The 16,875-nt window shown below is 38.5% G+C and overlaps 3 protein-coding genes across 4 annotated transcripts; all 3 read left to right on the top strand.

The window, feature by feature from the left end:
• The first annotated feature begins 1,412 nt into the window (after window positions 1–1,412).
• Window positions 1,413–3,073, top strand: LOC145619725 (uncharacterized). Its single transcript, XM_081674427.1, has 2 exons — window positions 1,413–2,839; window positions 2,929–3,073. Exons 1-2 carry the CDS (start codon window positions 1,413–1,415, stop codon window positions 3,071–3,073), a joined length of 1,572 nt encoding a protein of 523 aa, XP_081530553.1.
• Window positions 3,074–5,472: 2,399 nt separating this feature from the next.
• On the top strand, window positions 5,473–6,216 carry LOC145619198 (uncharacterized). The gene is made up of 2 exons (XM_081673839.1): window positions 5,473–5,765; window positions 6,117–6,216. The coding sequence occupies exons 1-2, from the start codon at window positions 5,474–5,476 to the stop codon at window positions 6,203–6,205; spliced, it is 381 nt and encodes a 126-aa protein (XP_081529965.1). The 5' UTR covers window position 5,473; the 3' UTR covers window positions 6,206–6,216.
• A 38-nt stretch (window positions 6,217–6,254) lies between these two features.
• On the top strand, window positions 6,255–8,763 carry LOC145621579 (uncharacterized). Of its 2 annotated transcripts, XM_081676302.1 has the most exons (6): window positions 6,255–6,361; window positions 6,584–6,796; window positions 7,039–7,131; window positions 7,294–7,395; window positions 7,478–7,888; window positions 8,580–8,761. In XM_081676302.1, the coding sequence occupies exons 1-6, from the start codon at window positions 6,332–6,334 to the stop codon at window positions 8,613–8,615; spliced, it is 885 nt and encodes a 294-aa protein (XP_081532428.1). In that variant the 5' UTR covers window positions 6,255–6,331; the 3' UTR covers window positions 8,616–8,761. The 2 variants fall into 2 exon arrangements, with proteins under 2 accessions (XP_081532428.1, XP_081532429.1); XM_081676303.1 differs by lacking the exon at window positions 7,294–7,395 and having other exon boundaries at window positions 8,580–8,763.
• Window positions 8,764–16,875: the final 8,112 nt, after the last annotated feature.

Here is a 16,875-nt window from a genome sequence, read left to right as displayed (position 1 = left end):
CAAGTTATGACGGTTTAGTTTGAGATCAAGCTTTAAGATTGTGATTATTGAGTAAGCATGCTGTAATTTTGTTTGTATGGTTTGTAATGACTTTTACAAAGCAACTTAGTGATTTATAACTTTTTGGTATCTCCAATAGTTCATCATCCTTGCTTTTGTTGATTTAATTATATATTTGTGGGTGATTTTTTTTTATTATTATATAGTGAGTTTTAAATAGTTTTCAATGAAAATTGCATCGATAGGTTATATTTCATATATTAAATCCTATACCTATAACTTTTATTCTTGTTGCATGGCTATAATGATTGACCTTTCCTCAGTTTTATGATTAGAACATATAAACTAAAAGTATGCTACCACAATCTGCTTTGTTGTGTATTTTAGTTTGTGAAAAAATTGATATTTATTATGTGACGTATGTTTTAAAATTTTCTATTTTTTGGTATTAAATTATAGTTCCCTTATTAAAGTATTAATTATATATAGATATGGATACAAGTTGGATAGAACTTCCACGATGCCACACTCAGTATGTCAAAGGTTGTATGCAATTCATTAACTTTGCTAAGGTAGCTCAGGTAGAAGGAAAGATTCGGTGTCCATGTAAGACATGTAAAGTGGATAAATGGCTTTGTGTAAATGATGTAGAAAGGCATATCTTGTTTAATGGGTTTTATAAATCATACAAGAAATGGATTTTTCATGGTCAAGGGGATTTGCTTCAGCGTATGATTGGGTGTGATGGAGGGAGTACTAGCCAAGGATCCCCTCTAGATCAAACAAGGTTTGAAGGTCGAGATGATATGGGAGGCCTATTGAGATCTGCTTTTAGTTTTGAAAAACCCTCAAATGACCAAACCTTTGAACCACATGAAAATAATGAAAATAACGAGTATCTTGAAGAACTTGTCTTCTATGAAGAGGAGATTGATTTAGAATTTTCAACAACGGAAGATGAAGCTAAGTATAAGAAATTACTTGATGTTTCTGATGAGAAATTGTATGACGGGTGTACTAAATATTCCAAACTATCTTTTCTTTTACACCTTTTTCACATAAAATGTATGAGCCATTGGTCTGCTGAATCCTTTAATATGCTACTCGAGCTTCTCATAGACGCATTTCCCCAAATTCTGGATTTCCCTTCGTCTTATTATCAAAGTAAGAGAATAATAAAAGACCTTGGCCTTGGGTATGAGAAGATTGATGCTTGTCCAAATAACTGTATGTTGTATTGGGGTGATTTATCAAAGGAAGACAAGTGTCATGTTTGTGGTACATCAAGATGGAAGAAAAATAAGGGTACAAATGATAATGTCAGAGATCAAGATAAGACTAATTCTAGGAGTGGTGAGCCAGCTAAGGTAATGCGTTAATTTCCTCTTATCCCTAGACTGAAGAGAATTTACATGTCCTCAAAAACAGCAGAAGATATGCGATGGCATTATACTCATAATGATAAATTGAATGATGTTGATAAGAAGATGTTAAGGCATCCTTCAGATGCATTAGCTTGGAAATCATTTGATCAACGTTATGAGGATTTTGCCTCAGATCCTCGTAGTGTTCGATTAGGACTTGCAAGTGATGGGTTTAATCCATATCGTTTGATGAACACGACTTATAGTACATGGCCTGTGGTGTTGATTCCCTATAATCTTCCACCGTGGTTATGTATGAAACCATCTTCATTCATGTTGTCTATTATCATTCCTGGTAAAACAAGTCCCGGAATTGACATCGATGTGTATTTGCAACCACTGGTCCATGAATTGAAATTGTTATGGAGTGGGGTTGATGCTTTTGATGCTTATGATGGAGAGAAATTTGAATTGCGAGCCGCTTTGCTTTGGACTATTAATGACTTTCCTGGTTATGCAATGCTCTCCGGTCTGAGCACCAAAGGCTATATGGCATGCCCTATATGCATTGAGTCGACTCCTTCTAAAACATTTGGGAGTAAGACTTGTTATTGTGGGTATCGAAAATGGCTTCCATCATGTCATCCATATAGATTTGAGAGTGACAGTTTTGACAGAAGCGAAGAGCATGGTGAAGCTCCACCTCGGCCTAGTGGGACTGAGATATTGGGGCTACAAGAAAACGTTGGGTATGTTTATGGGAAGGCATCAAAAAGAAAGAGAGGCAATGAGGGAAACAATGAAGAAGATGTTGTGATTGGTACCAAGAGAAGCATATTTTATGATTTGGAGTATTGGGAGCATAATTTGTTGAGGCATAATCTTGATGTAATGCACATAGAAAAAAATGTGTGTGACAATATTTTAAATACTCTCTTAAATACCGATAAAAGAAGAGATAAGAAGGATGATCGAGATGCCCTTCAAGGATGGGGCATAAAGCCACATCTTTGGGTTCAAGATAATCATATGCCTTCAACTTCTTATTCTATGTCTGTAGAGGAGAAAGAGAGGTTCTTAAAAGTTTTACAAAAACTCAGAGTCCCCGATGGCTATGGATCTAACCTTTCTAGATGTGTGAACATGAAGCAAAGAAGGTTGATTAACCTTAAGAGCCATGACAACCATGTGTTGATGCAAGACATCCTTCCCGTCGCATTAAGAGCTTCTAATGCAACAAAAGTAATTGATTTGCTTGCAAAATTGTCTTACTTTTTCAAGCAATTATGCTCCACTGCTATCGATCCCGACGATCTAGATGCTCTTCAAGAAGGAATTGTACTAACCCTTTGTGAGTTGGAAATGGAGTTTTTGCCTTCTTTTTTCACAATCATGGTTCATTTGCTAATTCACTTAGTGGAGGAGGTTAAACTTGGTGGACCAGTGCAGTATAGATGGATGTATCCCATTGAGAGGTTAGATTATTTAAATGTGACATATCTAAATTCATTTATGAAATCTATAAGTGTATTGTATTTTAATTATAATTTGACTTTTTGAAAAGGTACTTGGCCCATCTAAAGTCACATGTAGCTAATAAAGCCCAACCTGAAGGTTCAATTGCAGAAGGCTACCTTTTAGAGGAGACCATTAGGTTTTGTTCAAGATATCTTGAAGGTGTTAAGACTGTCTTTAACAAACCTAAATGAACTAATGATGATAGTCCCAATTCTGGAATGTACTTATGTAATTTTGGCGGTCGAGTAGTTGGGAAAGAGGTCAATTTTCGTCTAGATGACAAAAGCTTAAAACAAGCTCATCGCTATGTTTTACTGCATCATTCTGATGAAATTCAAGAACTTCTCGAGTAAGTAGCAAGTATTATTCTATTTTATGAGTAACAAATTATTATAATATATCATCATAATTTTTTTTCCTTTCTTTGAAGAGAATTTTTATATCTAAAGCGACAAACGAATACACATAACCCAATCACTGAAAGTGTTGAAAGTAATTGGATCATCAACGAGTTCGGAGAGTGGTTGCGAAGTCAGGTGATGTATCCTAATGTGTTCAATTTTCTTACAAATATAGCAGATTGTTTTTGACTTTATATTCTATCATGATAGGTACACTCAATAGATGAAACCACCGAAGATGGGAAACTTAGAAAAATTCTGGCAGGTGGATTGAATTGTTATGGTAAAAAAATGAAGGGCTTTATGATCAATGGGTATAAATTTCAGATCATGGACCGTGATAGCCGTTTGACAACCCAAAATTCTGGAATCATGGTTGAAGCTGATGGAGAAGCATACTATGGGAAAGTGAAGGATATATATGAATTGGACTATTATGGGACATACAAAGTTGTATTGTTTCATTGTGTTTGGGTAGATATACATAGGGGTGTTAAATCAGATCAAAATGGCTCTATATGTGTTAATTTCTCTAAACTGATGCATACAGGAAGAAATTTGCAAGATGATCCTTTTATTTTCTCATCTCAAGCAAAACAGGTTTTCTACATTGAGGATGAGATACGACAATGAATGATTAGTTTCCTATTTTATTATTTAATTTGGATTTGTAATTGCTGAATTTAATTATGAGTTTATATTTGTCATTAATTAATGCTTCCTTTTGCTGAATTTATCCCTTTACTTTTTGTTAATTCTAATTGTGAATTACAATCAATTTTCTCATACCATTTGACAATTATAGTGGGTTTTCTTATGATTTGGGTTTTCTCATTGTTCAGGTGTAGAACTTCCTGTCAAAAAGAGAGAGAACAAAGAGGTTGAATTAGGTAAATACTTTCCCCTTTTCAATATTTCCAACCTGTCAAGCTTACTTCATTGAAAAATTATATGCACTTGCTTGATAATTTTTACGTTAGATAAATAATCATAATGTAATTAATCATTTAATGAAACTTCTTTTTTACTGTTTACAGAATAACTGAAAATTTAATATTAGTAACCATCGGCAATAATTTGATAAACAGAAGGAATTGTAAGAAATTCCTGATTCTATTGCATATGGCATCACATGAAAGTATGAAACCATTGTTCAATTATGAGTCAGATAACTTACTAACGAAATTTGGTCTTAAATAACCTTTCAGATTTTTATAACTAGCCTGATTTCTAAATGCAGATATACATATTATCAAACTAATACTATTTTGGATAAATTATTATTATTAATTAGCACTGAATAATAAGTACTAATTTTTTATTTTCTATTTAAAAGCTCTTGATGTGAATATCAACAACTAACATAGTAGCTGACTAGTTGTATTTGTTTCTGTTAATAGGTGTCTCAGAATGAGTTACAGAAGTAAAAGAACTGCTTTAACTCCTGGCGAGGCACAATTTTCTTCAAATAAGAAACCCACTTTGACATCCTTACAATCTAAGTCCAGCCATATTGTAGTGTCACAATCACACTTATCTGAGTCTTCTAACCCATCCACCCAATGGGGACCATTTAGCCCTCCGACACTTGGAAGATCACAGACTTTTAGGCACATATCGCAACCAATTAAATCTTCTATCAATGCATCAAAACCCATATCTACATCATCTTCATCTGTAGCTGCATCAAAAACAGGTATGCCAACTATAATGCCATCAAACTCCCAACATAAGATATCATCAAGACCTCCTTTAACCCCATCACAACCTAGATCGTTTCCTATGTTACAATCTGTAACACCACAAACATCACAACTCCCTCATAAAAAAACACTACAGCCTCACAAAGGAACAACTCAACCTACTAAAGCATCAAAGCAACATCAAAAGGCTACAGAGCATCCAACTAATCCACCTTTTACTAGAGCTAAAACTGGTGCACTGCCCTCACAAGATACAACACAATTCCCTCACAAAGAAACAACTCAGCCGACTAAAGCGTCTAAGCAACCTCAAAAAGCTACAGAACATCCGAGTAAACAACCTTTTATTGGAGCTAAAGCTGGTGCACTGCTTGTGGGAGCTACACAACAACCTATTGTCTGTCCTTTGACAGGAGATAAATCCCAATTAGAAAGAAGAGTTGTTTCACCCCTGGAAGCTATGCAACAAACTCAAAAGAAGCATCCTATGACGTCTTCCTTTTTTGGAGGTGAACCCTTGACACAACCTCAAATGAATACAACTGGTTCAGAGGGACTCCAAAAGGAGAGGTCTCATGCATATATTCATGCTGAAAGCAACAGAAGGTCAAATTTTGACTCTGACGAACCTGAATCTCAGTCAGAGAGTGAAGAAGAGTTCACTGAGTCAGGTGGAATGGACAGTGGTGTGAAAAGAACGAAATTTAGACGCCGAAGTATTGTGAAAAATTGGCCAGAGCATGTCAATTTTGATGAGGAAGAAGAGGTTGTGGCATTTGGTAAGTGTAAATGCATATGTAATATTATATGCTTCCTTTTTTCCCTTTTCGGTTTTCTCTTTTCTTTTTCCCACTCTTTGTTATTTGTATTGTTTTCCCCTTTCTCTTTATTTTTTGTCTTTCTTTTTTCAAGCCTTTTTTTTCCAGCTTTTGACAGTAGCTACTAAAGTCAATTAGCCCCTAAGCTGTTGTAAGGATCCCACTTAACCCCTTGTCCTGTACTTATTAATTTGGCTGCTCTGTGAAAATATGTAGTTGCTCTATTGTTGCTACAATCATTGGTGAATCATGCTTCCGGATATATATATTTTTTTATTGTTTAACACATACCTAATTTCATTGTTTTCAAAGATGTCGATGGAACACGACACCTTGTGAAGGGTTCTGTTCAGCCTCGAGATGTGTGGAATGATGCACCAGGATTTAAGTACTTCGTCTAATTTAATGAATTTAACCAACCTCTTCACAAAGGTGGCTCCATCCTTGTGAGTTTCTTAGGAGACATTGCTAAACGAGAAGAATTTTGTCCTGTGGGAATTTTAAATTGGCATAAGTTGAGCTCGAATATGAGAGGCAATATTGTTAACCTTGTTCGGGTACGCCATTTAATCGTTCACTATGAATATTTAATCTTTCTTTCATTACTATACACCTATAATCTATTACATGCCTGACATATGCGATGGCTCTCTGATATATGACATATGATATAATTATGACTGCCACAATAATATCTCACATGTAGTATGACATGCTATAAGTTATATATGCTATATAGATTAATCTTAATATAACTTTATTTGTACATTTACTTTAAGGCACACTTTCTGTTACCCGAAGGAAAGGAAATGAGGAATGCTATTTTGAAGCGTATTGGCAAAGCATGGAAGAATCATAGATATGCATTGAAGAAGGATTATTTCGATCCTGTGAAAAAAACGCGTGAACAAAATTATGCTAGTATACCTGATGGAATCACAACTCAAAATTGGAGTTTTCTGGTTGATTATTGGCTTTCATCAGACGCCAAGGTTTGCATTCTGATTTTTACGGGAATTTTTTGTTTATAGATTAGCTTTGTATAACCTTTTTGTATCTTGTGAAGTTTTTATTAACATTTTGGTAGAAGATAATAAATGAACAGAGGCTAGCTTTCATCAGACCAACTCACTACCTAATCACACAAGCAGACTCGTTATATTGTGATTATAGTGGTTTTAGTGTGATGTAACTTTATTTCTATGTCATGTTAACCATGATTTTAATTAAACAGAAAATGTCTGAACTCGGAAAAGCTGCTCGTGCGTCGCAAGTTCTCGTGCGCAAGAGCGGTGCTAAAAGCTTTGCAAATCGCAGAGCTATTCTGGTATTATTATCCTTCATTTTATTTAGTCCTAATAACTGTATTTAGTTTTTTTTCCGTTTGACTATCTTACAAGATTTGGAAGAAAATGTAACTTCGGTAATTTAAAAGACTTAAAATAGCAAAAGTTAAATGGCAGATATTTGTTTGTTTCTCACATTGCAGAAAAAACGAAAAGGAGATTTCAGTGAATTGGACTTTTTTAAAAGTGTTTATAGCGAAGGAGATGGAAGTTTCAAAGAGGGCACAACATCTCGTCAGTTTGTGGTATATATACCAATGAAAATTAGTTTAACCACTAATTTATTAGCTCTTTGCCAAGTCTTATAGTTTTCTTATCATGTAACAGGAGGATGCAATCAAGAAGGTGCAAGAAAGCTTTGATAGCTCCTCTTCTTCCATTCCCAAGGTTGATATTGAAAATGAAGTTTTCAATCAAATTATGTATCAAGGCAAAATCCCTAAGCGTCCTCTAAATTATGGATTTGGTGTGAAGCAAAGCGACATCTTTGGAGTGGAAGGACATTTAAGGAAAGAAGGGTCTAACCATGTCAACAATAGAGATATGGAAGTGGAGAAGTTGAAGGTTGCACTGTTAGATATGAAGAAGCAAAATGAGGATCTTGCAGAACAAAATCAAATATTGGGAACAAAATTTGATGCAGTTGGTTCTATGATGGCACAGGTTTTAAAGGAAACACGCAGTGGAAATGTTTCATTACAAGTTATAGATAATGCAATACAACTGCTTGATTCTCAGGTATGGATTAAACTATTTCTTTTTTCATCCACTTCCTTTTTTAAAAAATTTCCTTTCATTATCTGTACCAAGATTAAAATTGCATGCATGAATAATGTAAGAGGAATTACTTAGAATTACATGCTGTGGAAATTATTCATTAAAATCAACTTTACTTGTCTTTAAATTCCCTTACAATATTCTTAATAAGAGTATTACTAGTTGAATTAAGCACCTCAAACCATGCTTGGTATATTGAAAGAGATAAGGCAGAGGCAAGTACATATCTTATTTGCGAAAAAAAAATGAAATCAATTACATGCATTACCAGTGAATGTTAAATTACAATAATCTTATTGTTGCCGGGTTGCTGTCTTGAGTTTGTTGTTTTGATTTTGTTGTTGCCTAGCTGAAGAACCAATTGTGTATTTGAGCAATATTAACCACTTGATCCATAAGCACTGAAAAAGAATGTACCAGTTCTGGGAAAATCCTATCATTCCTGTCAAGCTTTTTTTTACTAGCAATGAGTTAATTACTTGTGCTATGGAAGAAATTGACTATTAGTACTAAGATTCTTGTTAGCTAAGCATATAGCTGGACAGTTATGCTTGGTTTATGTTTCTCCATGATGAATATTTTATGTTTAAATTCTCTAAATTTGCAATTATACTACTACAAAAATTGTTCACATATCAAATTTTCTTCGCAGGTTGTTGATGATGTAGGCAGCAATGGTAAAAAGTAAATGAAGAGCGTGATATGGCTTCAAGCACTCTTAGTATATATGTGTGGGTATTTAATTAGTAGCTTTGATAGCGTTGTGTGTAATTAGTTTGGACATCTTGTTTAGGAAAATATCTATATCTATGTATTCAAATGCTAGACTTGTTTAGTTGAATTGGATGTATAACGATATTATGTTAACAGATTTATATATACATATATATATATATATATATACATATATATATATATATATATATATATATATATATATATATATATATATATATATATATGTATATATATATGTGTGCTTTTTATATATATATATATATATATATATATATATATATATATATATATATATATATATATATAATTTACTTTTTGTAAATACATTTTCATTACTTATGATTTATTTATTATTATAATTTTTTTTGTTCAGAGTTTTATACAAGTACTTAATTTATTAACTTAATTTTACCAATTTTCGTCCCCCAAAAACAAAAAGGGAGGAAATAGTGACGCTTTTATATATCAAAGTTATTGGTGGGTATTTAAATGGGTGGAAATAATATATCATCATTTTGACCCACAAAAGTGACAATTTTTTTTTAACAATGACTAACAAAAAGGTCACAATTTTGTAGGCATTAATAATGGAGGGAAATACATGCCCCCAATTTGACACACAAAAGTGTCATAATTTGATAGTAATGACTCAAAAAAACGTCATAATTTTTTAGTAATGATACAAAAAAGTGTCATAATAATTTAACATTAACACACAAAAGCGACATATTATAATTATAAATTGACACAAAAAAGCGTCAAAATATTATGGCTTCAAAAATTTTGACGCTTTTTAAAGCGTCATAATAGAAAATTATGACGCTTTTTAAGGTCAATATATGTACAAAAAAGTGTCAAAATGTGTCTTGTTTTTTTGTAGTGCAAGATGGCAGCCCTAAAGAACAGGATTTCCAAAGCTTTCAACAAGAGGGTCAAGCATAGAGAGCTCCTTCCCAGAGATTTAGTCCTCAAAAGGACAGCAGCAGTGGGAAGAGGAAATCAACATGGAAAGCTGTCAGCAAACTGGGAAGGCCCTTTCATCATTCACGAGCAGGTAGGACCAGGTGCATTCCTCCTCGTAGATCAAGAAGGTCGGGTCTTAAGAAACAGTTTCAATGCTGATGTGTTAAAGAAATATTTTGTTTAAGAGGCATAAAATAAAGAAGAAACGGATATATTTGTTTCAATTTTGCAAAAACTCTATTTAGTTCATGTTATGTTAACTAAGGTATTTGAGCCATTTTTATTCAATGAAATACGAGCCTCTACGTGAGGAGTATGTTGTGTAAACTTGTTTTCATATATCATGCTTTAGCATCATACACTAACATGCAGAAGTAAAAAAAAAAAAAAAAAAAAAAAAAAAAAAAAAAAAAAAACACGCAAGTGATAGAAGAAAGAAGCGCCCTAGCACAAAGTGGCAAATTAGTTCTAGGCGACAAATTAAAGCATCCTTCCCTAAAACCTCACCTCACTTGCTCAAAGTAAAACAGGGCACCACCTCGGGGACGCCTGAGGGGGGCCTGACACGTTCAGCTTGAGCAAGAGAGATAAAGGAAAATGAAGAAGATGAGCTACATGGGCAACACTAAAGTTCTCTTAGTCTCACCTAGCTCACCTCTTTGAGGGGGAGAGGAAAGGGGGATTTAGACGCACAATAAGCCCTTACGAAGAGAAGTAAGCATCACAAAACAACAAGTCGTAGCATAGACAAGCTGAACGACATAAAACAAGTCGTAGCATAAACAAGCTGAACGACATAATACAAGTCATAGCATAAACAAGCTGAGCGACACAAAATAAGTCGCAGCAAAAGAAGCTGAATGACATAAGATGAGAAGTCAGAAAGCTGATTGACACAAATAAGTCTCAGCAAAGCAAATGGAATAATGCCTAGATTGGCAACAATCGAATAAACTAACCAGCGTGCAAGCAAACCTCTATCAGAGTTAAATAGAGCGCATAATGCACAAGCACCTAAAGCAAATAGAACAGGAAGATTGAAGTTCATTGAAGTTACTGCCGAGCACAGCAAAGAACAAAGAAGCAAGAAAGCACTCAGCAGCCAAATTAAGAAGACAGGGAGGCCCAACCTACGAGGCTTCACCAAATGTAACAAAGAAGCTGCTATGATAAAGATCTAGGTACTACTACACCTTGGCCCAGCAGCAGTCCTAGACAAACATGCAAGCTACGAAATAAATAGCAAGCAAAATAGCCGAAAAGATCACCAAGTACATACAACATAAAGCTGAACCCTTTCCCACCAGGGCAGAGTAAACATTCAGTAAGTCAGTTACAATATGCATAAAGCTGAGCCCTCGTCCACCAGGATAAGGGAACACTCAGAAAAAGAACGTTAGAAGAATATAGGTCAGCTTAAGTTGGACATGCCCAGCAGCAAAAGATAAAGTATTCAGCAAAAGCACAAGAAAACATAATCTTTGGCGGCTATACACCCCAAAGGTAGCAACAAAAACTACTTGGTTACTACAAATCTGGGTGAGGGAAACTCAGATGAACCACTGGAGTAGGAGGGTGACAGCCGCCATAATCTTTATTGATCGCAAGCCAAAGACTCCACTCCAATAGCCGCAACAACGTCAGGGTAGAGAGGAACTTCAAAGTTCAGCACAGCTTGGTTAGAAATCTTGCAGCCAGAAACACGAGGATGGTCATCAGAGAAATCAAACATACCAGCCTCGCTTGCAGCCTCAACCTTAGCCCAAAAGGCGTTGTTGAAACGAGCTTGCTACTACTCACCTTCACCATACAAGCTGCTAACACACCGAGTCGCAGCCTCCCATTAACCATCGTGGCGATCAGCCAATAGCAAAAGCAAGGGAGAGCGCAAAAGATTTAAGTGCCTATTTCCTGGCAGCTTCCAGCTCGATTATGTGTCCAGATCTGCAATCTCTGCCTCCAACGTCTGCACCCTGGCTTGAGAGGTCTCCAACCGCTCCTTGTAGCTCTTCAACTGAAGCTGCAGGGCGTCGCCAAAATATAAAACGCCTAATATATGAGACTATGGACACAATAAAGCGTCGCCAAATTTGAGGTTTAGACACAAAAAAGCGTCGATAAACTTGAGAAAGTGCGCCAAAACTGCAAATTTCGACGCTTCGTATAAAAATTTGGATGTCTTAAAGCGTCGAGATTTGCGACGCTTTTTTGTGACATCTAATTTTCTCGACTCACATATTTTCGACGCTTTTTTGAAGCCTCGAAAAATATATTTTCGACGCTTTTTAGCGTTGAAAAATAGCATGAAAAGCGTCTAAAAAGGGCGGATTTTCTAGTAGTGTCAGAGGAGTCACCTCATTGGCCATAGCATTCCTCTCAGCCTGAGCCTGCTAGACCTCCAAGTTCTTCTAAGAAAGAATTATGCCCTGATTCAGATACTCCTTCTCCACTGACAGCAAGGCATTAGATAAATCTCCAACAGACCTGACAAGCTGCAAAAAAGGGCAAAGAAGGAAAGAAGTAAGCCAAGGCAGAAATTAACCGAAAGCAAAATAAAACAAGGCATTAACAAGTGAATCAACAGGAAAAAGAAGAAAAGACAAAAACAAAAACCAACCTTCTGCAAGTCATGGCAAGCCGTAGCAGCAGGGAGACTAACTGTCGCACGTAGAATTAGCGGGGTGATGAACTCCTTGAGTCAAGCGGTACCCCAAAGTACCACCTTTCTGAGGGTTGTCCACAAACAAAGACTCATCGGCCCTCACATTCATCAGGGGCCAAAAGGGAGCATTCTCAGCTCCAGCAGGGTAGAGAATAGGGCGAAGATGGACATCGATGGGGACCTCTGAAAACTCAATAAACCTAGTAGGACGGAAGTTACCCCCAACAAAATCGAGGTCGTAGACAGCGGGTTATCAAAAGAATCACTCAACTACTAGTGAACGCAGCGGTTAAGTTCACTAGAGTTCTGGGTATCCACTGCCCTGTCAGCATTCCCGCCTGGAAGCCCAGTGTTGTCGTGTTGTCAGAGGTAAATGCAAGAGGATCAGGGCCAGGGGAGGTGCGAGCCCTTTTCGTTTCAGGCTCATCTCCAGCACGGGTAGAGGACATCAGATCATCCTCTAAGTCAATAACTGGACGATCCTGCCAGTGAGAACCCTCTGCCTTGGAGAACCCACCTCTGGAAGCACTTCAAAGCGGTCCTCTCAGTCCAGAGGGACGCGGCGGCAACCTGGGGAGCTCCATGGGACTCTCATCAAGGAGCTGGAAGTCAGTAGTTGCAACAGAAGGGCTAGCAGTATCCTTCGCAGCAATAGCGTTACCAGCAATAGAAAAAAAGAGCAGAACATGCTCAGTAGAAGAAATGGGCTTTTCACCCACAGTAGTGGTCTTAGCCCCCTTAGGGGAAAACTAGAGAACACTATCAGCAAAATCATCAATAGTAATTTTTAGATCATCAGAAGCTTGATCACGTTGTCTTTTGGCAGCGGAAGCCTGAGATGCAATCCGGCCGGAAGCCGCGACAGATTGCTTCTCAGGAAATGCATCAGGCGCCACTAACGCCTCAGATTCTGAAGCCGCCCTTCGAGGAGTTGGCCGAGTCTCATGCCTACTCCCAACAGTAGAAGATGAAGGCTCGATTTCAGCACGCTTGGACCCATCACGGTCAACAGTAGCTGCAGTGCCAACAACAACCCACAGCTCGGCAGGAGCCAGACGCACTTCACCCTTCAGAGAGCCTGCATACACCTGTAGTTTGTCAAAGAGCTTTGAGGGATTTTTAGGGGTAGTAGTCAAAGAGTCCTTCCAATTATCAGCTAGCCCAAGGATACGTTTGTCCAACTTGTCACAGCCTGAAAAGGAGAAGGGCAGGAAAAGCAAATAAGGAAAAGAGCCAAGATGAAAAAAAAAGGAAAAGAAACGACAGAAAGCCAAAAAAACTTACGAGACTCATCTGTACGGCACAAACGCATAGCAGAGAGCTACTCGTTGCCCACAATGTGTATATGGAGTTGGGCAACCAGATCTTGGGAAACTTAGAGTCACCAATGCCCGCTCCCTACAGAGCCTGAAAAGCGAGGTTTCACGGGTAGGCTCAGAAGGGGAGACAGTAACTCCAGCCATGTTAGTGCGGATCTCCTTGAAATTGCGTGGCGCAGCAAAAGTGGAGGGCACCTTCACCCAGAAAAACTTGCCAGTCCAGTCCCTGAAGCGGCCAAGTTTTGGGTAGGACAAGACCCTGCTCTCCTTGGGAGCAACATAATATCACTCAGACTTAGTCCTAGAAGCAGATCTTTTTAAGCTCATTAAAGACTTGAACAGATGCAAAGACTCAGGGTACCATCGAAACCTCAAGAACCACAACAAGAAGATCAAAGTATGAAGGGAAGCAGGAGGAACCAGAGATATGCATATATTGAAGGCACGTAGCAGCTTCTCCAGAGTAGGGTCCTAGGGGAACCTCAAACCCAAGTCCAGCTGCGAAGCAAACACAGCAATGTGACCAGTAGGAGGAGCAGATAGCTTTGCACCATCAACAATAAGAACTAGCTCATAGCCCTCGCCAAAACCATAGAATTTCTGCCCAACAACAGCAAGATCCAGCCTCTTAGCATCCTTGCGCCAACTAGAGTCCAACACACAATTTTTGGGCCCATAACACTTGTTATCCAGAAAGAACTCGGTCCTACCTTCCTATACGGGCTCCACAACTTAAGTAGGCTGGTAGTCATAATAAGAGCGGTCACTCGGAGACTCAGTCATCCTGCCCGATTGAACAGCCGGAGAAGGAGATGGTGATGGAGTCTCAGTGCTGCCACCTTGCACTACATAATGTTCAAATCGATGCACGTCAGCCATGTCATCAAGCCAAGCAAAACTGTTTAAAGGCTGAACATGGGGAATGAGGCTAACAAGAGACACGTCAGGGGGATTAGCCTTGACAGCATCAGCTAACATTTTATGGCGCATTGCGCGCAATTTCAAACGGGTGATATGGGATAAAGTAATCCCATCCAGCATGAATACCCGCTCACAATAAGGATCAAATAAATCAAGACAGGGTTTGCGCTGGAAAGGGCGAAATACACTACCCTCAGCGGGACGACTACTGCCTGACCCAGACGCAGCAGTAGGAGTCGCAGCAGTACCCATCCCCCTCACAACGGGGGGACAGTCAGAAGGCATAACCGTTCGTACAGGAATAAGGGGAAGAAGAAGGAGAAACAGGGGAAGTGTGAGCAGGGCACTCACCTGAAAGAGAAGATTGGGAAGGAGAATCCGATCCAGTGGCCGCTTGAGGCTCACTCATGTTCTGACTATCAGAAGAGTCAGACATTATGAAATTTACAAAGAAATACAAGCCCACAAAGAGAAGGAAAAGCAATGGGGCACCGAAAACCAAAGATCAGTTTAGGAGACAAGAACAATGAGGGAATAAGGGGAAAGAATCTAGAATGCAATTACAACAACAAGAAAGAGAAGAAATTGGACAGCGACAATTGGGAAGAATCAAAAGACACAATCTTGTGAAGAAAAAGCAAAAAGAAGCGAAATTGGGTAAATACAAACAACAAAAGGTACAAAGTAAGTACCTCTAGAGAAAAAGTTGCAGAAGCAACAGAGTAAAACAACAATGGCGAACACAAAAGCCCGAGCAAGATAAAAGTTCAAAACTGCAATCAAGAAAAACAAAGGAGAAACAAGTCAGTAAAAAAACAAGAATTAAGTTGGGAAAAACAAATATAGTGGAAACCAAGGCAAAAACAAAGACGAAGAAGCAAGAAATTACCACAACAATGGAGGAACACGAGCGTTTGAAAGAGGAAGAACAAAGAGCGAAAATTTTAAAATGCCAAGTAATGAAGAAGGGATGATGAAAAAAATAAGAGGAGTAAAAGAAATAAGTAAAACGGGGGACAGTGAATTTAATACGAATAAATGGGCGGTTAGACACAAAGTAAAGCCAAACCGCCATGTTACTTCAGTCAAATTAAACTGACAGCCGGATCGTCAACACGTGTCCCACTCATTCAAACACTGTTCACGCCCCCCCCCCCTCCCCCCCCCCCCAAAAAAAAAAAAGAAAAGAAAAGAAAAGGGAGGCCCTATAAGGGGAGTGATCGAAATTCCTCTCCGCAAGCTCGTCATTTCTCAGGCTTCAGCGGGAATGATCGAAATTCCTCTCCGCAAGCTCGTCATCTCTCAGACTTAAGCAAGGTGATCGAAATTCCTCTTCGCAAGCTCGTCATTTCTCAGTCTTCAGCGGGATTGATCGAAATTCCTCTCCGTAAGCTCGTTATTTCTCAGACTTTAGCAGGAGTGATTGAAATTCCTCTCTGCAAGCTCGTCATTTCTCAGACTTCTGCGGGAGTGATCAAAATTTCTCTTCGCGAGCTTGTCATTTATAAAAAACAGAGCTATCTTTAACATACAAATAGTACGATACCACGACCACCAAAATCAAAACCTGACCTCCCAAGTCCCTAGGCCGCAACAACACCCTCGAGACTTGAGGGGCTAGGAGTGTACAAGTTAATTCGGCCGGACGACCCGTTGAGCCACGGCCGGTAAGGCTACACGCACAGAACAGCTGGCATGAATAAACCTCTCTCCATCTCTTTAAGGGCTAGTTGTAGTGGATAGCTCTTGCTGAGTTATTCCTTCCAGTTGGGCTTAGTTAAAAAGACTGTACCTACATATAAAGAGTCGGCATGAGTGACCTCATACCACCTCTTGAGGGGCTAGTTGTATAGGATAGCTCCCGCTGAACTATCGCCCAGCCCCCAGGGTGCGCACTCACTGCCGAGAAGACAATAAAGGAGGGCTAAGAAGCCTAGTGGAGTCAGCCCGACAGGGCTGACCAGGCTGAACTCTCCATGAAGGAGATGGTACGCTTATAAATAGAGGGTAAAGTACAACAGAAAAGAGGTTAGACACTCAGGTTATTATACTATCTATATCTCTCTAAGTACACTTTCTCGCTCTAAACACTCTCTAACTTAAGCTTCGGAGGGGTGTTCCTCGACCCATCCCCGAGAGCAGTTTACGTGTGCTACGGTGTGTAGGTTGTTGACGGGACCCAGCTCACCTAGCAGAACCCTTGGATCCATACTAGAACAACTTATATGTCTAACCTTTTTTCCGTTATACTTTATCCTTTATTTATAGGTGTTCTATCTCCTTCGTGGAGAGTCTTACTTGGTTAGCCTGCGAGCTGACTCTATCGGGCTGGTGAGCCACTCTAG

This window comes from Chenopodium album, chromosome 27, assembly GCF_948465745.1.
Source record: "Chenopodium album chromosome 27, dcCheAlbu1.1, whole genome shotgun sequence".
Taxonomy (NCBI): Eukaryota; Viridiplantae; Streptophyta; class Magnoliopsida; order Caryophyllales; family Amaranthaceae; genus Chenopodium; species Chenopodium album.
The sequence above is the reverse complement of the archived record's forward strand: the minus strand, read 5'-3'. Positions and strand labels throughout refer to the sequence as shown.

Coding starts and splice junctions, on each gene's coding strand:
- LOC145619198 (XM_081673839.1), top strand. CDS start 5,474: ATGACGTCTTCCTTTTTTGGAGGTGAACCCTTGACACAACCTCAAATG. Junction 5,766..6,116: donor AGAAGAGGTTGTGGCATTTG/GTAAGTGTAAAT, acceptor TTGTTTTCAAAG/ATGTCGATGGAACACGACAC.
- LOC145621579 (XM_081676302.1), top strand. CDS start 6,332: ATGAGAGGCAATATTGTTAACCTTGTTCGG. Junction 7,132..7,293: donor CAAATCGCAGAGCTATTCTG/GTATTATTATCC, acceptor CTCACATTGCAG/AAAAAACGAAAAGGAGATTT. Junction 7,396..7,477: donor CAACATCTCGTCAGTTTGTG/GTATATATACCA, acceptor ATCATGTAACAG/GAGGATGCAATCAAGAAGGT.
- LOC145619725 (XM_081674427.1), top strand. CDS start 1,413: ATGTCCTCAAAAACAGCAGAAGATATGCGATGGCATTATACTCATAAT. Junction 2,840..2,928: donor TGGATGTATCCCATTGAGAG/GTTAGATTATTT, acceptor CTTTTTGAAAAG/GTACTTGGCCCATCTAAAGT.